Source organism: Macrotis lagotis, chromosome 2 (assembly GCF_037893015.1).
Source record: "Macrotis lagotis isolate mMagLag1 chromosome 2, bilby.v1.9.chrom.fasta, whole genome shotgun sequence".
Lineage (NCBI taxonomy): Eukaryota > Metazoa > Chordata > Mammalia > Peramelemorphia > Peramelidae > Macrotis > Macrotis lagotis.
In genome coordinates, this window is record NC_133659.1 from 204,271,851 (window position 1) to 204,296,388 (window position 24,538).

The 24,538-nt window shown below is 38.9% G+C and overlaps 1 protein-coding gene across 8 annotated transcripts in view; it reads right to left on the reverse strand.

Moving 5' to 3' along the window:
• The window catches only part of TMEM94 (transmembrane protein 94), a 50,070-nt gene that overhangs the window by 22,372 nt on the left and 3,160 nt on the right, over positions 1 to 24,538 (reverse strand). For 2 of the 8 annotated variants that reach the window (XM_074224585.1, XM_074224582.1), the window contains exons 1-2: positions 8,477 to 8,593; positions 8,145 to 8,210 (exon numbers count right to left, since the gene is read on the reverse strand). In XM_074224585.1, coding sequence (XP_074080686.1) covers positions 8,145 to 8,198 — 54 coding nt within the window. In that variant the 5' untranslated portion in view covers positions 8,199 to 8,210; positions 8,477 to 8,593. Of the gene's footprint in view, positions 1 to 8,144; positions 8,429 to 8,476; positions 8,690 to 13,705; positions 13,833 to 24,538 lie in introns of those variants that run through there. The other 6 variants (XM_074224581.1, XM_074224579.1, XM_074224577.1 and 3 more) reach the window with 6 other exon arrangements.

The window sequence follows — 24,538 nt, forward strand, 5'->3', positions numbered from 1 at the left end:
GCATATTTGAAGGTAGCAGGGAAGGAGCCAGTAGATTGGAAGAGTTCAAAGATTAGAAAGAGGATGAGATCAAGGCCACTCATACTGGAGTTGGCCCTTAGCTAGAAAAAAGGTTACCTCTTCATCTTCAATAAAGGAGAAAATGAGAGAATGTCAAGGGAGTTTGAGATGAAAAGAAGAGGAGATATTATAGATGATCTATTTTCTATTTAAAGTAGAAAGCAAGGTACTCTGTTGAGAGGAAGGTAAAGGAGATTTTGTGGGATATTTGAAGAGAAAAGTGAAGATCTAAATAGCCTCTACAGGAAGAGGGTATAGGGAATAAATTAGTGAGAAGTAATTAGATCATATTGCTGCTGTGAGGGCCCATCTGAGCTGAAATAACATAAGTTTATCATGGACTCAATCAGCAAGACTTCATCTAGCTGCATGTTCAGCAGCATATGAGTAGGAATGAGGGATAGATGATGAGAATAATCTAGAATTAGAACTTGCTGAGGCATGAAGGATAAGGGAACAAGGCCTTCAAGAATAGAAGATAGCTTTAAGGTTGGAGTAGGGTAATGGTCTAGGATCATACTGAAGGATGGAGAAATTGAAGGGTCAAATGAGGAAGAATAGATGCAGGATGATAGGAGGTTATAATAATGTTTGTTCTTCATTTTCCTTTTTTTTTTAATTTATTTAAAGCACTGGGATTAAGTAACTCACCCAAGGTCACACAATTAGGCAATTATTAAGTGTCTGAGGCCGCATTTGAACTCAGGTCCTCCTGACTCCAGGGCTGGTGCTCTGTCCACTGTGCCACCTAGCTGCCCCCTTTATTTTCCTTTTCTTTCTTCTTTTTTTTATTTTTAGATTTTTCAAGGCAATGGGGTTAAGTGGTTTGCCTAAGGCCACATGGCTAGGTAATTATTAAGTGTCTAAGGTCAGATTTGAACCCAGGTACTCCTGACTCCAGGGCCGGTGCTTTATCCACTACGCCACCTAGCTGCCCCTGCCCCCTTCATTTTCAAAGAAGACCACAACATTAGGGAGGTGATGCTATGACAAACACATGAATTAGATTGGAGTTAAGGGGGGTGCTGTGCCAAATCATCAGCCTCACTTACTCCTCCAGAGTTACCTGGGTCCAGTGGCCAGATATGAATCAGGACGACTAGAGATGAACCTGAATGCGAGGTAGCTAGTAAGACTCAAGTATCTGAGATCAGATTCAAACTCCTATCCCGACTTCAAGGCCAGTGCTTTATCCACTGTGCCACCTAGCTGCCCTAGGAGATTATAACCTAATTAAGGAATTAGGTTTTGATTAGTGAAATGGAAGTCCTTTTGAGATATCAAGAGTACTGTGGGCTAAGGAAACATTGAAAAGTCATGGGAGTTGAGGAAGTTCAGGAATTGCAAAGTTGAATCACGGATGTTCTCTAGCATAAGGGCAGGAATTAAGAGATTGTGAGTCAGGTAATAAACTCCTTGAGAAGGGGGGGGGGAAGATTTGGGGGTTGACAGATAAGTGGTAGAGTCTGAATTAGGCAGAAAATTTGAATTGAGGAAGTCTTAAAGGAACAAAGATTACTGAGTGATGACAGCAAAGTAGAGGCAAGCAAAGACTGTTCTGATTTTCTCTCCAGGATCATTATGTCAGGGTTGAGAAAAAGTATGGCCAATGATAGAGAAGGTGGCCAGTGTGACAGTATCATATAGGGGAAGTCACCAACAATCAGTAATAGGAAAACTTGACAAAGACAGGAGAAATGAACTGGAAGAAAGGGAGAGAAGAGAACATTCATGTCCTACAGAGCTAAAATTTTACTGGAGAACCCCTAAGTTAAAGCTAAAGGATTTCAAGTAGAGTAGGAAAAGAAAGCAACAAATAGCAAACAAAAATCAAAGTCCATACAAGCAGGGCTGCTAGCATGCAGTCACTTATCTGACTAGCTAGTTGTATCTCTTTAGGGACCATAGAACTGTGATCCTCCCTCTAATTCCTTCCCAGCATTGAAAATCTGTAGGTCAAGCTTATCTCCTGTTTTCAAAAAAAAAAACAAAAAACCCCAGATAAACAAAAAACAAAAGCAAGGACTAAAGCCTCATCTTCAGTTTAAAAAAAAAACCTCTAACCCCTCAGAAACCTTGCTTTGCCCTCTGTTTTAGGTGTGGTGGGCTGACACAATCCCAATCCCTAGATTGGCCAGTCAGCCTTCAGCAGAAAGCAGAGAAAGTATCTGTGAAAGTTTGCTCCATGCCCCTACCTGCTCCTGTTGTGTCTAGCCTGAGGCACTAATCTCTAGACTGGCTATTAAGAAAAACACAGCAAAGGAAAAACAAGGCACACTATAATTACATGCCTTCCCAAGAAAATGCCCACATGCACAAGCTGGTGGTAAGGAGAAAACACAGCTTTCTGTGCTCAATTACTCTCCACAGATCTCATTTTACTCTCCTATCAGCATAGTCAAGCTCATCTAACTGCGGGTATCTCACAAATAGTTAAGTGGCAATATCTCACCCCATCTTCAGCAGGCATTTCCATTGTTACAAGTCAACTCGTCACTTCCTCTTATTTTTGCCTGTTTCTCCTTCTAATGTATCACATGCATAGTACTAGTCTCAGGGCTGAGATTAAACTAAACTTGTCACTTGTGACCAAATGGCCAGAGTAAGGTCCAGGGACAGCAGAGAACCTGGGACAGCAGAGAATGCCAATCTGCTAACAGACAGGCAAGTTCTACTGATATTTCTAAGAGCAGAGTGTGAGTCTGGGCTCCTGAGAGTTTCAAGTTGCCTCTGGAGAGACCACAGCAAGGGAGTGACTATGATTTGTTTTGAAAATAAGAACCTGGGTCTGCAAGCTCAACCTAAGGTTCAACACATTCCCAGGGTTACCATTCTTATTTATAGAGGCCAATGGCCAAGTGATTTGGGAACAGAAAAATATGCCCTAGTTTTAAGTACTCAATTTGGACAAGATCTTCTCCATGCAGTCCACCTTGGTCACCAGTTCCAAAGAAACCTCAAATCCTCTGTTCAGCCCCTTAGAAACAGTATTGGAGAAAATGGATGATTGGAAAGGAGGATCTATGAACTAACTGTTCTACCACAATTGCTCTAATCACACTGACACTTTTCAGTTTAAACCAACTTCCTCTCTCCCCAATCTTCTGTTGTATCATTTGTGCTCAAATGGAAAAAAATCAAGAGATTTAGATGAGGCTCTGCTTGAGAGAATCCAGCTGCAGTGAAGAGAGACAATGACATGAGAGAGGCTCTCAAGAGATTCCCTGGTTCAGAATCCTCTCCATCTCAGCCCTGTGTCCAGGAGGTGGACTCTGGTGGGTCTTGGGGATCAAGAGGAGCAGAATGGTCAGTTATAGCTGGTATAATGTATGAACCAAAAGACAAGTTTCTGGAACAGCAGCCCATGTTTCAGGGCTGAAGTAACCCAGGGGCAGCATCATTGCTCCCAGCAGAAATAGAACTGCCAGGCATGTTAATTCTCTCAGGAAATAAATAATTCCCTTTCCTAGGACCCTTAAACATATTCATGGCCCCCATGGTCAACATCACGATTGCTATCTCTGAAAGAGTTAGAGCAGGACAGCCTGGCTCAGTGACAGAACAGAAACAACCAAGAATCTCCAAGCTCCCTAGCCTTCCACCTGCTGCTTGAGATGAGAATGACAAGTTGAAGACTTCGTTTGGCCTTACAAATCCCCTCTCCACCAGGCAGATCACCTCCTAATTGGAATTGTTCAGGGCCTGAACCCTACTGGTCCAGAAGAGGAGAAGCAGAGAGATCCAGATATAGAGATCTCAGATCTCAGATACAAACCTTCCTAAAGCATAGGTCACTGAATAGGCAGGCCAGTCTAGCTGTGGACTCCTCATTGTACTGGGAGACAAAGAAGGAGATAGGTCCAGCATGGGGGGGAAGGATGGAGGCAGGAATGGGTGATACACAGAAAGTCTAAGATCCACATGATCTTCAATATCTCACTGGGGTCTATGAGGGCTACCCCAGAGGCTGAAAACAATTCCTGACTGAGAAATATAAAAACAAGAAGATAAGTTTGCTGGAGAAATATAAGTTTGGGACACATTGAGCTTAAGAGGTCTCCATTTTAAGAGACATTTAGTTCAAAATGTTCAATAGGCAGTTGGAGATGAAAAAACAGAATAGAGTGAAAAGACAGGGGGGGAAAAAGGGTAAATAAAAGGTACCCTCTATCAAACACAACAGACCCTGAAAATAGGTAAAAGAAACGTAAGAATTCGGGGCGGCTAGGTGGCGTAGTGGATAAAGCACCGGCCTTGGAGTCAGGAGTACCTGGGTTCAAATCCGGTCTCAGACACTTAATAATTACCTAGCTGTGTGGCCTTGGGCAAGCCACTTAACCCCATTGCCTTGCAAAAAAAAATATAAGAATTATAGCCTCTGAAAACCAAAATAGAACAAAAAAAAAAAACCTGAATGTATTCAAAAAAATCATAAAAAGAAAATTGCCTAGATTCATTATTAGTAGAAGGCAAAGTGAAAATAGGAAGAATCTACCTGCTGAGAGATACCCCAAATGTCAGTAAACTAAGCATACTCTTTGACTCAACAATTCCACTATCCCATAAAGATCAAAAAAAGGAAAAAGTACAAAAATATTTTGAAGAAAAATATATATCAGTACAAAAATATTTAGTTCCTTTTGTGGTAGCTGGAAACAAAGGCGATAACAATCAATTGGAGGGATAGATAAAGAAATTACGCCATATGAATTTAATGGAATATTATTTTGCTGAAAGAAATGAAGAATGGTCTAGAACTAAACCAAAAAACAATAAAACTGATCATACCCTTTGATCCAGAAACACTAGGCCTATAACCAATAAAAAAAAATGGAAAAAGTCCCACATGTTCAAAAATATTTATAGCAGCTTTTTTAAATGGGGCAAAGAATTGGAAATTGAGTGAATGTCCATCAATTGGGGAATGGCTGAACAAGTTATGATATATGAATGCTATAGAGTTCTACTGTTCTATAAGAAATCATGCATGGTCAGATTTTAGAGAAGCATGGAAAGAATTACATGAACTGATGCTGAGCGAAGGAAGCAGAACCAAGAGAACATTGTACACCTTAAAACAATCACATTGTGAGAAAAATACTGTACACCCTAACAGCAACATGGGGGTGATGATCAACCTTGATGGACTTACTCATTTCATCAGTGCAACAATCAGGGACAATTTGGGGCTGTCTGCCATGGAGAATACCATCTGTATCCAGATAAAGAACTATGGAGTTTGAACAAAGTCCAAGGACTGTTTCCTTTTTAGAAAAAAAAAACTGATATCTTATTGTCTGATCTTGTTATCTCTTATATTTTATGTTTCTTCCTTAGGGATATGATTTCTTTCTCAATCTGGATCAATGTACAACATGGAAGCAATGTAAAGACTGAGAAATTGCTTTCTGCGGGGGTGGGGGGAGGGAAGTAAGATTAGGGGAAAAATTGTAAAACTCAAAATAAATAAAATATTTAATAATAAAAAAACCAACCACATTGTGAGTTGATCAACTATGATGGATGCAGTAGTTCAGAGATTTAGGACAACCCTGGGAGTTTTCTTATAGATATTGCTATCTACTTCCAAAGGAAAACAAACAAACAAGCAAAAACCATAGAATCTAAATGTATACTATGTTCACTTTTTAAAAACTTCTCTTATATTTTTCCTTCCTATTTCATGGTTTTCTTTTCCTTAGTTCTAATTCCTCTTACATAAAAGGATGAATATATAAATATGTTAAAAAAATGCACATGAACAACTTTTATCAGACTGTTCTCTGCCAAGGAGAGGGGGAGGGAAGGGAGGGTGGTAGAAAAATGTATTAACTTATAAACTTGCAAATGGATGAATGTTAAAAAAAAAACAAAACTCCCATAGCATGTAAATGGAAAAATAAAATAAAATATCAATTAAAAATAAATGATGAATAGGTCGGTTTGGGAAAAACCTGGGAAAAGAACCAAGAAAACAATTTATATAGAAAAAACATCATAAAAAAACCAATAACTTTGAAAGACTTAAGAGTTCTGGTCTATGCAATGACCAAACAAGACTCAAGCACAGTTAGGCATACTATAGGCCAAGGACCAAAACAATAAAAATTTGATTTTCAAAGATAAAAATCATTCTTTGTTCAAGGCTGTACAATATGGCAGGGCCACAGTTTGCCTTCCAAATCCTGCTCTAGAATACTGACCAAAGAATGCTATGTATCTCCTCTCAGAATTGTGATGGACTTAAGGTGCAATTTAAAACTCTATGATATGGGGGCAGCTAGGTGGCATAGTGAATAAAGCACCATCCCTGAAGTCAGGAGGACTTGAGTTCAAATCTGAACTCAGACACTTGATATTTAATATTTATTAGCTATCTGACCTTGGGCAAGTCATTTAACACCACTGATCCACAAGAATTAAAAGACAAAACAAAACAAAAAACTACAACAAAAGAGACAAAAAAGTAAAATGTTGATTATTGGAGGAGTTGTAAGAAAATGAGCACATTAAAAAAAAAAGGAGGGTGGCTAGGTGGCGCAGTGGATAGAGCACTGGCCCTGGAGTCAGGAGTACCTGAGTTCAAATCCGACCTCAGACACTTAATAATTACCTAGCTGTGTGGCCTTGGGCAAGCCACTTAAACCCATTGCCTTGCAAAAACCTAAAAAAAAAAAAATGAGCACACGAATGAATTCTTGGTGGAAAAATGAATTGAATTCTGGAAAGCAATTTGGAACTATACCCTGAAAGTCACTAAGCTGTGTATGTCCTTTGTCCCAGTAATACCACAATTAGATGTTAAATACATGATAAAAATATAAGGAAAAGATCCACATGTACTAAAATTATCATAGCAATACTTTGTTATAGTAAAGACCTAGAAAAGTAGATGTCCATTAATTAGGAAATAAGTGAACAAATTATGATTTATGAATATAATATTATGTAACAAAAAATGGAAAAAAGGAATGGATTCTGTATGAACTGTATGCAGATTAAGTTGAACCAGGAGAACTAATTATGAAATAATCAAAATTTGTAAAGTAATGTTGAAAATCAAGATCCCTGTGAAATGATCATTCATGATTCCAGAAGACTTAAAATGATACAAGCTTTCCACTATTTGGTGGAGAGGTAATGGGTTATAGGTGCAGAAGGAAACCTACATTTTCAGACATGACCAATTCAATGCATATTTATTTTGTTAGTTCACAATTATTTGTTAAAAAAAAAAAGAAGGGCTTTTATAAGGTAAGAAGAGAGAGGAGACAAAAATGAAAGAAAAAAATTATCAATGAAACATTTTTAAAATAAAGGACACTGATAAGTAGAACAATATTAGTACTGTCACATTAAATTTACATATGTGTATATTTTAAAGCTGTACATAAGAAATTAATGGTTTTATATACAATCTTTTTCTGGCCTTTACATACTTCAACACCCACATTTGCTGATTATTTCCTAATTCAAAATACTTTTTTAGAAACAGTTATGACAAACAAAAAAAAAAATCTTCTGGTTTTTAGCAACTTACAAATAAACTCCATCTAAAGCTAAAAGTAGGGGAACAGCACTGAGTCTACAGTTCTCTTCTCTCTCAATCCTTTCTTATCCTAAATCTAGCATTTTCTCTCATCTCTTTCCTTCTATTTTCCAGAGCCTACAAAGTACAGGAAGACATGAGGATATCCCTACATCCTACATTATCTATCTCTCTATGCCCTTGGCCATAAGGAGGTCTGTACTTGATGCCTCCTGAATTTCCCTGGTGCTGTCTCCCTTCAAAGAGACATCACTCAGGTAGGCTAGAGTGGATGTTGTCCAGATTTTCGCTATTCTTGGGGTTGGGTCATTTAGACTTTCCTCTATCTCCTCCAATCAGCTCATGAACACACCAGCAGTTTCTGTCTGGGAAGCCCTAGTACGTTGCTAAAGGCCTCAATGGCCTCTGGACCACCTGAAACTATTCTAGATAAGACTCTCAGGACCCTTGAAATATTCCCAGACCTTAAGATGATCAGAAAACAGGGGACAAGTCATTTTCAACAGAAATATAAAAACCAATGTGGCATACTCACTTTGCTGGACTTGCCCTGATGGGGCATCCATAGATCTGCCTGTTTAAAGAGCATCGAGGATAAGGCCTGAGTAATCAAGAGTTAAATAAAACAATTTCCAATACTGTCCTTAAAGAGAGACAGAAAAAGAGTTAGAGGACAGAGAAAAGGAGAGGAGGAAAAGGGGGAAAGGGAGAGAGACAAGAGGAATAGAGAGACAAGAGAGGGAGAAGGATGAAGGAGAGGAGAGAAAAATGAGATGGGGGGAGAGAGAGAGATGAAGGAGGGAAGAGGAAAGAAGGGGGAAGAAAGAAGGAGAGAGGAAGAGGGGAGAGACAGACAGATAGACCCACCGACCAAGAACGCCAGAGAAAATATGATCAAGAAGCCCAGGGCTGCAGAGAATCAGGAGCTGCTCCAATCTGCTGATTAATTCAGCCTATTTCCAGTCACGCTGAAGATTCTGGGAGGGAGGAGGCAGCAGCAGCAACAGCAGCAGCGGTAAGAGGGAGGGTGGGAGGCAGAATAGAGAGGAAAAGGAGGGAGGAGATTGAGAATAGTGAGGATAAAGTTTATACAGTGTTCAGCCAGATAATAAGGAGCTTGGCCCATTTGTCTTATGAAACCACTAGAATTGAGCCACCTATCTCAGGAGAGGGGAAAGTATATGGTCAGAAGATGATATGGCTCGAGAAAGGAGTTAACAAACAAGCACCACAGAAACTGAGATCAAGAAAAACAGCCCTGCTGGATGCTACAAGAGCCAGATTCTGTCTCCAGTTCCCCAAGGGGTAGCTTTCTGGACCATTTATTCCATTACCTCTGAGGCATTTGGAAAGGTAAGAAAAAAGGGGGAGGCAGTGGGAACTTCCCATAGAAGACTGCTCTAGTGACTTTCCTATTGCCAGAACTGGAGCAAGGAAGAGACAATGGCAATGCAGAATTTTAATAGCAACACTTCCAGTAAAAAGAAAAAGAAGATTGGAGTGGGGAGGGAGGATAGCTATAGGCTATCCTCAACCAGAAATGATTTGGACAGTGGAAGTTGAAAAACAGAACTTTAGGCCTAGATGAGTCAAGAAACTAAATGATGTAAGCACACCACAAAGAAGGGGAAAGTCAAAATTCCAGCTTAGATGAAAGTCCTCTTGGCACTCCACACTAGGTTGTTTCCCTTCTCCCATACTTTCCTTCCAGGTGGTAATCATCACAACTCACATTTATAGTGTTTTAAATACATAAAGAACTTCCTCTCAACAACCAGTGAAACTGGTAGTACAAGTATTGTTATTCTCATTTTATAGATGAGGAAACCGAAGCTTTGAATGATATGCCTTGGGACATACAGCTCAGGTAGAAGTAGTGACTGTCTTTATGCTGAGCCAAGCTTAAAGGAAAGAACCTGATAGCAAATCTAAAATGCAGAATGAGGCAAGCTTGGAGGGTCACTGCTAGATATAGGGGACTCTCCTAAAGGATAACCAGACTCTTTTACCTCCAGACTCACACTGATCAGCTAACTGAATTAAACAAATCATTTCCTAAGATCTAGAAGCTTTCTGAGCCCTGGTTTTATGAAAGTGATCATTCTTGCAGCACACAACAAATAAACACACATACATTATAAACATATATAGACATCTATCAAAGAGTGACCCTAGAACAACACACATCTGTTGCAAGCTCATAATTGTTGGGTGTAAAATATTGCATATTACCAACAAACATAGTATTGGTTGGTTTTATAAAACCAACTTGTCTTTTTTTTTCTCTTTTTTTTAAAATCTATGTTACAAGAAATGAGTTGTTGAGTGGGAGATAAGGATATATTCAGAAATGAATGTGATATTAAAAAAAGCTTTAATTCAGGGAGAGGGAGGAAGGAGATGTAGGGGAAGAAGAGATGAAAAGGATATATCATAGGAAGAGGTGGTCCCAGATGCCTTTTTCAGGTAATATCTCAGAAAACAGAGAGAACTGATAGATAAAAGAACCTAAAGCTTCATCAGAATGGCCTCAATTGAAAAGGGGAGACAGACAGAAGAGTGAAAGAAAATGAGCCTGAGCATCTTTCTCTAGGGCACTCCGTTTCCTAGACGACACTGTTTCATACCACAGGAGGGAAGAAAGAATCTTGTTATAACTCAAGCTGGTCTCTCCCCTCCCCCTTCTGAACATAGCTCCAGGTAGGGCCTCAGGCAAACCCACTGGCCTAATGAGCCATGTGAAGCCTAGTGAGGTTCCAACCCTCCCCACTCAGAGGGCAAAGGGAAGGGCAGGAACAGCTCCCTATTCAGATAACTTCTGTTTATGCAATCTGGCAGCAGTTGAAGGAGCCAGCCCACAGGAGGCCTGTCTGATACTCCCAAACCACGAAGCCCAAATTCGTCTGCTGCTGAGGCTGACCACATAGTGGTATTACTCATTTAAAGAGACACAGCTGTAGAGATGGCCAGTTAAACCCTCGGTACTATGTGATGTTACCCAAGAAGGAAACCTCTCTAGTCCTAGGCTCGACCAGTGATACAGCATCGTGTCATGCATGGCAAGCCATACCCTCCATTTCTGAGCAGTTGAAATCTGGCACTAATTCTAAGAGGCAGGAGTTTAGACTGCCCCTATTACAGGATTCAGACTGTGGGCTTCAGAAAAGGGAATCGGATACAGGGAGACACGACTAGAGATTGGGTATAAGCTAGAGAAATAAGGAGGAAAGTCAGGGGTCAGGAAATCAGCCTGTTATCAACCAAGCTGATCTTTGGTTCTATAGCCAGCAGAAAAGCTACCCAACTACTAATCACAATCAGGCCAGTCTCCTGAATTTCCAACACCACAGAGGCTGAAGAAGATTGATTTCCCACTCTGTGCTCAGAAGTCCGGATCTGGCCCCAGCAAATATAAATTATAATTTTCCAGCCAGAAGAGGAAGAGAACAGAAAAATTCCATCATCAGCCATTTAAAGGCCAAACTCCTTAGTTTGGTCTCCACAATTTGGCTATTACCCACCTCTCTAAATGTATTTCCCACTACTTCCCTACACAAATCTTCTGCTTTTTTTTTTTTAGGTTTGTTTTTTTTTTTGCAAGGCAAATGGGGTTAAGTGGCTTGCCCAAGGCCACACAGCTAGGTAATTATTAAGTGTCTGAGACTGGATTTGAACCCAGGTACTCCTAACTCCAAGGCCAGTGCTTTATCCACTACACCACCTAGCCGCCCCTCAAATCTTCTGCTTTAATCCAACTGGTTTACTAATTTTTATCCAAACATGGGACAATCTTATCTCTATAATTCTGCTCATGCCACCTTCTGAAATGTCCTCTCTTCCATCCCCCACATACTCATACCCAATCCAGGCTCATAAATCTAGCCTGTTTTTCAAGGCCCAGGCTCAAGTCCTGCCCTTTCCATGAAAAATCCCTTTTATGAATTCTCTCTGATTTTTTCATTCCTTTATTTAGCACATGCTAACTTGAACAAGTATTGTTATTGGTCTGTTTCTGTATTTTCCCTGGATCCTCGACTAGACTTTAAGTTCCTCTGACTGCTCAGTGATAGCACAGTGTCTCAAATAGAGCATACACTCAATAAGTTGAGTGGCTAATGATTCAGGTACTGTGTCCTAATAATACCCACCCAGACCTCAATAGCTCAGGAAGGGAAGGAGGAGGACAGGAAACATGAGTAAAGAACTTCCCAGAGATGAGCCCTCAAATTCTTCTTGGACTTGGACAGTGGATCTCAGAACTTTGATCCCCATTACAACAGGAAATGGTGTTTCATCATCAGGGTCAAGCCAGAAGGCAGTATTTTCTTCTCACATCAGAGTCAGGGATGGGCTATAGATCTATAAAAGTATATATACTTCTATAGATGAGATGACCTAGCAGTCAGCTAGAATACTACTGGCACAGAAAATGGGCAGACATATATCTCCTCCCCCACTGAGCAGACTTTACTGCCTATTAGCATCAGCCCTGTAACTCAAATAACTAGGTCCCTTTTTTAACTCTCTTAGTCCATGATGTCCTAGTTTTCACCTGCCTTTCTGTTGCTTAAACATGTACCAGACCAAAAAAAAAAAAAAAAACAAGTAGAAAACTGGTTGTGTTTTACTCTCATTGGGAGAAACTGAACAGTACACTTTATCAAGACATAAGTTCATTGACTGAGCAATATCACTACTATGTCTGTATTCCAAAAAAGATAAAAAAAGGAAAAAACCCTATACATACAAAAAATATATCAGCTCTTTTAGTGGTGGCAGAGAATTGGAAATTGAAAGAATGCCCATCAGTCAGGGAATGGATGAACAAGCTATGGAATACGACTGTTATTGGAATACTATTGTGCTATAAGAAATGATGAGCAGGATGCTTTCAGAAAAATGTAGACTTACATGAACTGATAGAACATGAAGTGAGCAGAAACAAGAGAATACTGTACACAGTAAAGGCAATATTGTACAATATAGTTCAATTGTGAATAACTTAGTCATTCTCAAGCAATGCAATAATCCAAGATAATTCTGAAGGACTATAATGAGAAATACTGTATATCTTCAGAGAAAAAAACTAATAGAATCTGAATACATAGCAAAAGAGCTATTTTTTACTTTATTTTTATTTGGGTTTTTTGTCTGTTTTTTTCACAACATGAGTAATGTGGAAATATGTTTTGCATGACTGCACATCAAATTGCTTGACTTCTCAATGAAAGCGAGGAGAATAAGGGAGAGAATTTGGAACTCAAAATTTTAAAAAGCAAATGTTTTTACATGTAATTGGAAAAAATAAAATATTAAGAAAACAAAAACAAAAGAATACCAAGATTAAATTAAGTTTGGCAACTGACTAGATTAAAAAAAAGACAGAGAGAGACAGGTTCAGAGCAACACCCTTGAGAGGAAATTCCTGGTTCTGGAATCCCCTTCCTGACAAAGAGAACAAAGAATCTCTAGGAGCTATTCACAAATAGCCCTCCATCCATCATTATTGTCAATGGCATAAACAAGATTATTCTAAAGTGGGCATAAAATGAAACACTACATTGAAAATCCTTGCCACCAGCCAGGCTGATTTTTACCAGTTAACAAAGTTACAAACTGAATTTGAATGGTGCCCTGCATTATCCCTATCTTTATATGATTATTCTCTCTACAAAGAGAGGTGCCACATGTGGAGGTCAACCAAACTCATATGAATCAAATGACAAGGCCCTAGTAAAGATCAAAACAATCCAAATTGCTAACCCAAGCAAGAGCTATAAGTAGTTTCTCTGAGCTCTAATCAGAATCATAATCAGAAACCCTAGCACACCTTTATGCATCCTGTCAACTAATTCCACCTCATTTATCTATCTCCACCTCTCTTCTTTCCAACCATGTAATATAACATCCCACCACTGCTCCCCAACACAATCATCATATAATAATCATGTTATAAGTATAAGAACCTTCTCTATTCCTTACAAATTAAGGATTCAAGTCCTAAAATGTAAAATAAATAGAAGTCAACTTGAAGGATTAAGGGGAGGCAGTGATCCACAGAGGCAAAGAAAGAACTTCAAGGCAATGAAGGCCTACCTGGTGTTTCTTCAGGTCCATGGCTCCAAAGTGCAGCAGGCATGCCCAGAAGAATGTGGTAAGGACCCAGCGAGAGGGTCCTCTTTCACATGTACAAGCCCTAATGACTATATCTCAGTCATCTCACCTGGGAAAATATAAAGGGAGTGGGGGGGGGGGGGGAAGAGGAAGAAATCATATAAAATAGATTTAGAGCCAGAAGTGAGCTTTGAAGTTATTTAGAATAAATCTTCCCATTGTGCAACTGAGGAAACTGAGGCATATAGTAAGGGTAAATGATTTTCCCAAAGTCACAAAGGATAGCAAATGGCAAAATCTGTGTCTCCTGACTACAAATCCAACAAGCTTTCCACTATCCCCAGCTGCTTCCATGATACATTCAGTTTTCTGGGTTAAGAAGTCAATAAGTAACATGAGGTTAACTTGTACATGGTTCCCACACACCCAGATAGGAACAGAGAGGTCAGTGAGACAGACTGTTCCTGATTAGTACAGTGCCTTCATTCCAGTTCCTTTCCTAGTAACCTGTCTTGAAACAGTTAGTCCTACACTAAGTTCCTTGAGGCAAGGAATGGGATCGACATCTGTGGCATAGGGGCTGATATCTAGATGGAATATGAAAGATCAGGGAAAAGGAGAGGGTGGAGTAGAGGTCTAAGTACTCAAGGGGTGATGATGTGAACTTTTACTTATTCTTATATCATTAGATTCTGCCAACTCATCTCCCACAAAGCCCCAGTTTGCTGGAAAACATATACTATCACAGTTAACTCTTCCCTCAATTTGGTAGTTTGGTAGACAGCATTCAATAAAGACTTAACAAAAATAGGTTAGAGAGCTATAGGATAGCCAAGGACCCAGAAGTTTTTGCTGACAGATTTGATCTGACACTACCAATTACCTGGTAAAGTAGACTGGTATTATGTGAAAATGAAGAGTACTCACCACCCTTACCCCTAGATATTTCTGAGCCTCTTCCTCCAATCAACTGAGCTTTAACATCAGCAAGTCACACCAGGATGTGCTTATCCTAATTGAGGGGAGTGGGGAAATCTGGCTTGATAGCAAGTCATCCTTAGTTTGAAGAACTTTGAAGACTCTCAGGGGGACCTAGTACAGGACTCAAAATAAATTCATATGCTTTGGTCTACTTGAGGATTTTGCCATTCCCATTTAATTGTTCTCTGGAGTCTACAATGTCAAGGATGGACAGTTCCTAGAGCAGTTGTTTTTCAGTCAGTTTGATTATTTGTGCCCTGATTGCCAAAAATACTGGAGTGGCTTGCAATTTTCCTTATAGATGAGGAAATTGAGGCAAACTGAATAAACTGATTTGACTAGAGTCCTATAGCTAGTAGGTATCTGAGGTGAGATTTGACCTCAAGTCTTCCAACTCTAGGCCCTATGCTCTCTATCCACTGTGCCACCTAGCTACCCAGGCTGTCCTGTGGCAGACTGTTCAGGAATTAACAAAATACCTTACCTACATGATTCTCATGCAGCACACACACGCAGCATGGAAACCCCTATGCTGCAGGGCTTTAGAAATTACTTACTCCTTTCCACAAAAGAGAACTGTTTTTTCAGCCTGTATATATTGATGGCTTTGTATACAACAGTTTTACTCTGGGTTTCCCTGTGAGGTGCCCCCGGGTAGTACTGTTTCTCCCACCTGACCAGACCTCAGCATTTACTAGCTGCTAAGGAGATTAGGCAACAGCAGAACAATAGAATCCACCATGCCTGTCACCAACTAAATGTCACTGATCAGAGAGGAAGCTGAAGGAGAGAATGATGTAATATTGTCTTCAGGGCTCAATGTGGGTTGAGGACTAAAGGGAGCAAAAAGTCCTCATTTCAATTGTTCCTAGTGTTTGATTGAGACACCATAGTTTATGAAGACAAATAGACCAGAGAAGTCCCTAGTAAAGCAGAATTCTCTTTGACACAAAGTGAGGGGAGGTTAATTTCAAACAACAAAGAGAATAATTGGGTATAGAATGATACCTTTTCCTAAGGAACCTTTCAACAGAATTAAAGTATATACAAAATATTCCCAATCAACCTGCTCAGAACAGATGCAGACACCAAGGCACAGAAAGAGACCCTGATGATACTCTGAATATTGATGGCAAATTCAGAAAGGGACCTGGGAATTCAGACTCTGTTCTGGGTCTCAAAACCTGGACTCCCCTGGGGAAAGCTGCCAATTGGAAAGCTACCTCTTAAGCTAGCAGCATCAGGGCCTCTTTAAAGAGGGGACAGCCAAAAAACCTCAGAGGAACTGGCTCAAAAGGGACTGTCAAGAAACACAAAAGCCCTGTCCCAAGGACCTTAGCAGGGAGGCCCAACACTCTGAAGCAGCCAGCTCCTCAGAAACTTTCATTCAGATTCCTGTTAGGCCAACCTCAGTGTTGTTGACGGAACAGTACAGACATAAGAACTTGCCAGCTCTTTTCCAACCCCACCCCCATTCTCTTCTCATCTCCAAACAATGATCCGAAAACAGTGCTAATTCAAGAGGGTCATGGAGGGAGAAAAGAGACAGTGAAATGTGCAGTGACATTTTTACTTAGGCAACCCGATGAAATGGGCTACTGAAAGGGCTCCTCCACACAGCTATTTTCCACACTCAATTGATCTTGAGGTGTGTTTTTTGTGTATAGTACTAAGGTCCCCATAGACTAACCCAGGATTTTTCAGATGTAGAATGTTCTTATAAATTCCTTCCACTATCATCCAATGAAGAGCCCTAAAAGGTTATAAAGCAGTAACGCTGCTAATTTAAAGATGGATAAGAACAAGGATGAAGTTCTCCAATCATTTCATACAGTTGTCTAATAACAGAACTTGGGGTTATTTTCTTTAAGTCTAATCTGATACCAGAACAGAGGTTAAGGCTTTAAAGGCTAGTTCCATTCTTTTTTTGGAGGGGAATGGATGTTGTAAGGCAATGGGGTTAAGTGACTTGTCCAAGGTCACATAGCTAGTGAGTATCAAGTATCTGAAGTTCAAATCCATTTGAACTCAGGTCCTCCTGACTCCAGAGCCAATACTTTATCCAATGTACTATTATCTAGCTGCCCCAAATTCCACTCTTGAATGAGAGACAGTTCTAGCTAAGAAGCTCTGAAAAGGTTTTATGAAAGAGATGGGACTTAGTACCTGGAAGAGTATATAGGATTTAGATCAAGAGAGAGAAAAATTCCAGAAAAAAAGAAAAGGCACGCAAAGAGGTAAAGACATGAATGTCCATGGCTTATCTGAAGACTATTCTGGAATTCAGGGTTTCCTTAGGGAGTAGAAAGTAAGGTTGAAGAGCTCAAATTATGAAAAGCTTCTAAAGTCAAGAAGTATGAACTTTATTCTGCAGGCAAGTGCTGGAAGCAAGTTTTTGTTTTTCTTTAATTCTTTTTACAAGGCAATGGGGTTAAGTAGCCACACAGCTAGGTAATTATTAAGTGTCTCAGGCCAGATTTGAACTCAGGTACTCCTGACTCCAAGGCCAGTGCTCTATCCACTGTGCTACCTAGCCACCCTAGCAAGATTTTTAATGCATGGCATACTCTGATTTTAGGAAGCTTAATCTGACATTGGTAGAATCCTGAGCAAGGAGACCAGTTAGAAGACTACTTATTATAGTAGCCTGGCTTGGGATGATGAAGGTTTTAGACTAGTCTGATGGAATTTGAAATAGAAAAAAGGAAAGACTTCAGGAGGCAGGTAGCCCAATTCCCATATACCTACTCCAGCAAAAACCTAAAATAGCAAAGACCAAATAATGACCAAGAAATTCAATGAAAATCTACAGTAAGTGACTTTGTCTATCCCAGAATTGCTATTTAAAAAAAAAAAAGTCAGTCAGAAGCCTATAAAAGCAACAGGAAAGGAGACTTGACAGAAAAGTCAGACCCCAAAACAAGATAGAAGTCTCCCAATACAACCAAAGATTTACATAGCCTGTAAAATTCTGTATCCAAAGAGCAAGACTACATAAGTGGTTGGAAATTCAAAATTCAAAATTAAGCAGGGTTGACCAGTCTATTCAAAGGCAAAACAGGAAGCAAAGCCTGGCCCTGGTACAAAGACCCAATTCTGGAACTGTGGCTGAAAATATGAGTTAAAAAAAGGCACTAATAACAGTAAAGAATACAGATCCAAATATTCAAAAAGATACTCTAGGAAAGAATAACTCAATAGCTGCAATGATTAAAAGGAAAAAAATGGATTACCTAGAAGGAATGAAACAAAAGAAAAAGTGAAATAAAAGCTCAAAAGAAATGTTAAATGAATTAAGTAACTTAGAAAAGAAAGTAGTAAACCTCACTGAAGAAATAGAATCCCTGAAAACTAGAAAAGACCAAACAAATCAATAACTTCATGAAAACTAAGAAATATTAGAACAAAGTCAAAAGATTGAAAAAAAGAGAAAAAAATGAAAGATACCTAATATTAAAAACAATGCATTTTTTAAATGCACATAAAACAGAAGTTGTACAGAAGGAAGTTCAGAAGAAGAACTCTAAGAGTAATTTATTGAATTTTTAAAATTGTCACAAAAAATTGAACTTAAAAAAATGTTAAGGAGAATCACTAGGGATCATTAAGAATGCCTAAAACAATTTTTTAAAAGCCAACACTATTTTTCAATAAATCATAAATGAAAAATCTCCAGGATCCCTTCAAATCTAGAACTAAAAGGCAAAAGAAAAATATAGAGAGAATCCTCCAATCCTCTCTTAACTCTCAAAGACAAAGTCTCAAAAATGTCAGTAAAAATCCAGAGCTACCAAATTTGAAAAAAAAATACTTCAAGAATCCAGAAAGGAAGAGTTCAAGTACCAAGGCACTGTCAGGATCACACAAGACCTACCAAAGCTTCTACTGAAAACCTGAGATCTTGGAATACAAAATCACAAAAGACAAAAATTTTAGGCTCATAACTAAGAATAATTTGTCCTAAAACATTGAGTATAAGTCTACTGGGGGAAAAACTGGATCTTTAATGAAGCACAAGTATTTCAAGCACTTTTTTTAATTTTAATTTTTTATTTCAAGCACTAATGAAAAGACTACACATGAAGAGGAACTCTGAAATACATGGGTTAAGAGAAACCTAGAAAGGCAAATTTAGATGAGCAATTGGAAGAGATTATAATCTGATGAATACAACCATGAAAGACTAACATTCCAAGAGGAGGAGAAGAAATAAGAATCCATTCAGAATATCTTCAAAAGAGGGCTGGAGGAAAAACATTAATGTAAAAAGGAGGAAGGAGGTAGAATTATTATTTTTTATTAATGTTAACTTAAGAGGAAGTAAGGGGAAATCAAATAAACTTCACTCTTAAATGAAACTGTCAAAAGAAAGATGAACACATATGCATTTACCCATACATAGAATTAGGTGTAGAAAAGTGAGGATGAGGGGAGGGGTATTGCAGGGGAAGATGTAGAGAGATTAAGAGGAGGATATTACCAGGGAGGGAAAAGTCACAAACAAAATAAACTTCAGATCTGAATACTAAGGGTAGTGGCACAATGTATAGAGCACTGGTGCTGGAGTCAGGAAGACCTGAGTTCAAATTTGACCTCAGACACTTAATTGCCTAGCTGTGTGACCTTGGGCAAGTCACTTAAGCCCATTGCCTTAAATAAAATTTTAAAAAAAGAAAAAAAGATCTGAATGCCAAAAAGTGGGGTGGAAGTAGATAAGGAAACAAAGGAACTGCAGAGCAAATTATGGTATCATAATATAATGGAATTATTATTGAGCAGTAAGAAAAGAGGAAAGAGATGACTGATGAAAATCATGGGAAGACTTGTACGAATTGATGCATGGGGAAATAAACAGACCAAGAGAAGAATTTATTTAAAGACACTGTAAAGGAAAACAATTTTGAAAAGCTTAAGAACTCAGGCCAAAGCAATGACTAAACACATCTCCAGAGAGCCTTTAATGAAGCAGGTTACTGACCTTTAGACAGAGGTGGTAGAGTCAAGGTGCAGAAGGTGACACATCATGGTCAGGGTATGGATATGTTTTTCTTGACTAAGTTTATTTATTACAAAAGCTGTTCCTCCTTTCTTCTAGTTCTTAATGGAGGGGCAATTTGGGGGAAAAAAGCAATAGTGAAGCCCCCCTCCAAAAAAAAAAACAAGAAAAGGGAAAAGATATGCATTTTTTAAATGCACATACAACAGAAGTTGTACAGAAGGAAGTTCAGAAGAAGAGCTGTAAGAGTAATTTATTGAATTTTTAAAATTGTCACAAAAAATTGAACTTAAAAAAATAAATAATATGGAATAGATTCATTATTTCATATAACCTCATATTCTACATTTTTTAATTTCTTAAAGTCAGGATTTCTTAAAGGTCATAAAAACCCCAGAAGGAAGAGAGATGTTTTCTGTGGCTTTGAATAGGAGTAGGACCTTATGTTAATCCTCCAGAAAGCAATTTGAAGCAACAAACAACTAAAGGACTCCCAAGTAAGTATTTGGGATGAAAAGGAGTTGATTAATCCAGTTTTTTATACTCCTTTTAACAAAACCTCAGTGAGGACACCACTGATAGCCAGGAGACCTTGCATCAAAACATGGGCAACTTCCAACTCCTATTTAGGCTGAGCCTTCTCACTCTGTTTCTTGGCAACAAACCCTTTGGCTTTAGGGTCAGGGCCTCAAAATCTATTTAAAACAGTGTGGTCTGTGGAGAGAATACAAAACTTGAAGCCAGCCTGGGTTCAAGACTCAGCCAAGTCATTCCATCTGAGACTCAGTTTCCCTTTCTACAAAACGGAAACGATATTTGGATTTTTGTGAGACAGCAGCTTTCTAAGTGTGAGATGCTATAATAATTGTATGACCTTCCATTATGTCTCTAGTACTTATTCTTCCCTATATCCCTTTTTCAACATCATTCTTCCTACTCAGGAAGGTTGATATCATTAACTCCACTTATAGAAAATGGTGAGGTTAAGTGGCTCGGACTGTCATGTGGCTCCCACAGAAGCTTCCTCCACTGGGCTGATCCAAGGGCACTTCAGACACAGTTTTCTACCTTGAGTGGAAACCCAAATGTGTCCCTTATCCTTGTCACACCAGGTAACTAGCACTGTTTACTACTATCCTCAGCAGTTAATCTACAGTCTTTAAAGGGCTCTGATGGGAAAAATCATACACAATGGCTTCAGCTTGAGGAAAAACACATTTCTATTTCAATCACAGCCTACCCTGCTTCTCAGAAAGATGGCTGGCTGCTTTCGCCTGCTTATTGTCCATCACTAACAAGAGTTGTAAAGTTGGAAGCAAAAATGCATCACTGGCAACAGCCTCATTCTTCCAGGGTACACTGCTGGACTCAAAACACTGGGTTAAATAAAGCCTTCAATTTGCAGAACCTTTACTTTAATGTTCCCTTCTTTCCCCACACAAATTCTTTCCTAAGTTGGCCTCTAGGGAGGGGCCAGTGGGGGGAAATGTGGACTGCCATTTTCACTCATCATTAACTATGCAGGAGTTAGGCTTTCCAGAAGAGTGATTCTCAGCACCCAAGGCCAGCACTCCTCAGAAACTGCTCAAAATAGAAATGTAAAGTGCTTTTTCCTTTCTCTCCTTCTATTGCCTGACCCTTGTTTTCTAGATCTAATTCTCCCCTTATCCAAGCACCTACAAAGAAAGATGAACTCAAACTCAATCAGCTCTTATTCAGGGGTTGTAAGTGATTGGGGAATAGGGAATACTTTATTTCCTCATTAACAACTCTCAATTTTCCTGCTCCTGGTTCTGGAGGAAGGTGTAATGGGAAAATCAAAAGTAGATATGTGATTTTTGGATCCTGGGTTCAAATTCTGCCTCTAACACATCCTGGCTGTATGGTGTTCATGGACACATTATTTAAACTCCTAGTGTCCCCAGAAATTTCAAGTTGATGGGATTTCTTCACTGAGGGCTCCCCATACCACTGAAATCCCAAGTTAGAAACCCCCCCAAAAGGTACCCTTCTCCACCCAGTAATAAAATTCACAGTTAGAGGGGACCTTAGGAATCATTTAGTTCAATGGTATCAATTCAAATAGAAATAGGGACCACTAAACAGTACATAAGGATCCTTTCAGGCCACAAGTTGACTTACATTTTAAATGTAATGTCTATATTTGATTATATTTTCTTTATTTTGTCAAATATTTACCCATTACATTTCTAACCTGGTTTGGGTCTCACTTAGGAGTGTTGCCCCACATATGTAGGATCAAATGAGTCATCTCTCATTTAGTACCATCCCTTCATTTTACAGATAAAATAGGCCCAGATAAATGAAATAATTTGCTTGATTTGATCAAAGTCACATAGATAGCAAGGGACAGAAGTAGGATTCACACTTTCTTATCCCAGAGTATATCCTCTCCATAACTAGGTATTACCTAAAGAGTGTAAGTGATGGGCTGCTGGAGTTAGGAAAAGCTGAGGCCAAATCTCCTTCAGATTCTTATTAGTTCTATGACCCTAAACAAGTTAAAATTTCTGATTAACTCAGAGTTTCATTTATCCACAAAGGGGAATAATAACACTTGATAGCATTTCACAGAGTTATTGTGAGAATCAGATGAACAAAAATTGTTTCATAAACCTTAGTGTGATCTATAAAATATCAAGCATTACTATTTCAATAGACAGACTAGCACAATGGATTAGAGGGTCAGCATGTTCCAACCTCAGGAAGCATCTCTTGAATCTGTCAATTGAGTCAGTCAATACACAAGCATCAATTAAAAAATTTACTATATGTTTGGCCCAAAGGCAAACATCAGAAATACAAAAAAATAAAACAATCCCTGCTCCCAAGGATATATATTTTTTAAAATTTTATTTATTTAAGGCAATGGGGTTAAGTGACTTGCCCAAGATCACAACAGCTAGGTAGGTATTATGTGTCTGAGGCTTCATTTGAACTCAAGTCCTCCTGACTCAAGGGCCAGTGCTCTATTTACTGCACCACCTAGCTGCCCCTCTCAAGGATATTTTATCACATGTACATATCTAAGTAGATGTGGAATAAATACAAAATAAATAGATATAGTATTAAATACAAGGTAAACAGGAAGGGAAGGTACCAGGAGCTGGGGGAATCAAGAAGTCCTGCCATCTTTTCTCTCTCCTTACAGATGACCACTACCCTAATTCAGGTCCTCCTGACCTCTAACTGCCAAGCTGAATTGACTGCTCTATCACTAGCATCTCCACATTCTAATCAATCCTCCTCCCCGCTGCTGCCAAAAGGCTGTCCTAACACAGAGTCAATAAACTCCAATGGCTCCCTACTGCCTCTTCTGGGCCTCACCTACCTTTCAAACCTTATTACACATTACTCTCTTTCCAGTGCTATACAGTTAGCCACATTGGCCTTCTTACTGTCCCCTGTCTAGGACACTCCATCTCCAGAGAGGGGACTGTCTGTCTGTCTCCTCCATAACTGGCACATGCTCCTTCCTTTCCCTCTTCACTCCTCCCAACCCCGCAGCTGTTAGTGCCTCTCTTCAAAAAAATTACCTTGTAATTATTTTGTTTTATACAAAGAATCCCCTGTGGCCACATAAATTCAAATTCACACAGTTCAAAATTATAATTATGCAAACTATGGTAATTGGTTCCAGCCCAACATGCAGTGCCAATTTGAATAATGTAACAACTTCAGGGGATTCATCACTTGTACTCAACAGAACCTAGCTATGCATACATATACTTATCATTACATATACACACATATATGCAGCTTCCTATTAACTTCTTTTGTCATCTACTGTCATCCATCATGAAACAGTCAGGATGCCAACTAGAAAGAGTCAATAGAATGTAAGGTTCAAAAGGACAACATCTATTCAAAAAATGAAACAGATATTTTAGTATTTTGCAGATGAAACTGAAGCAGAGATATCTCAAGAGTCATATATGAACTCTAGAAAAAAATTCAAAATTATCAAAATTACCTATAGCATATATAAATCCTGATTGAAATGACTGGGTTCATATATTTATTCTGCTACACATTACAAACCATTCTTGCTTTCTGTAAATTCACATTATACAAATTCAATTTCATGTAAATTATTCTGAAAGAAATCTGCATTCCAAAAAAAAAATACAGAAATTCCTTATGTAAAGCAGATGCTGTACTCCAGTACAATAAGATTCTGTATGATTCGGGCAGCATAGTGGTGAAAAGCTGAGAAGCATATCTAAGTCAGTTCCAGCATATCTGCAGACATCGATTGATACTATGCCTCTCTCTGTGCTCAACAGTAATCTTCATATTTTTCACCATGGCTGGTGGCAAACATGCTCATGAGGGGCAAAGCAAACCATCTTGTAAGCATAAATCAATAGACTTGGAAATTAAAAATAATCAGGAAGTATAGAAGAGGAAGAAAATTGTCATCAATAGCATATGAACTTATTCTCATGGTATTGACTATGAATATCATAAGTGAAGGATGCTGCCCAGGATAAAGGAATAGGCAAAAGGCAGTGTTTGCATAAAATCTACATCATCTGTCAAAACAAAAAGAAGATGCTGTTCCAGAGATGAAGATACTATTAACTATGTGGATGAAAACCAGACTCAGAAGAATATTCCTTTACACTTAAGGACAATTCAAGCCAAGGCTGAAAGCCTCTTTGAAGATTTAAAGAAAAGCAGACTGATATTTACATTTATAGATATTTACAGCAAGCAGTGTGATTTTAAACTTGCAAGATTTTAAAATCATGCAGGATTTCATAATGTGCAAGCAGCAAGGAGAGGCTGCTAGTGCAGATACTGAAGCAGCAAAG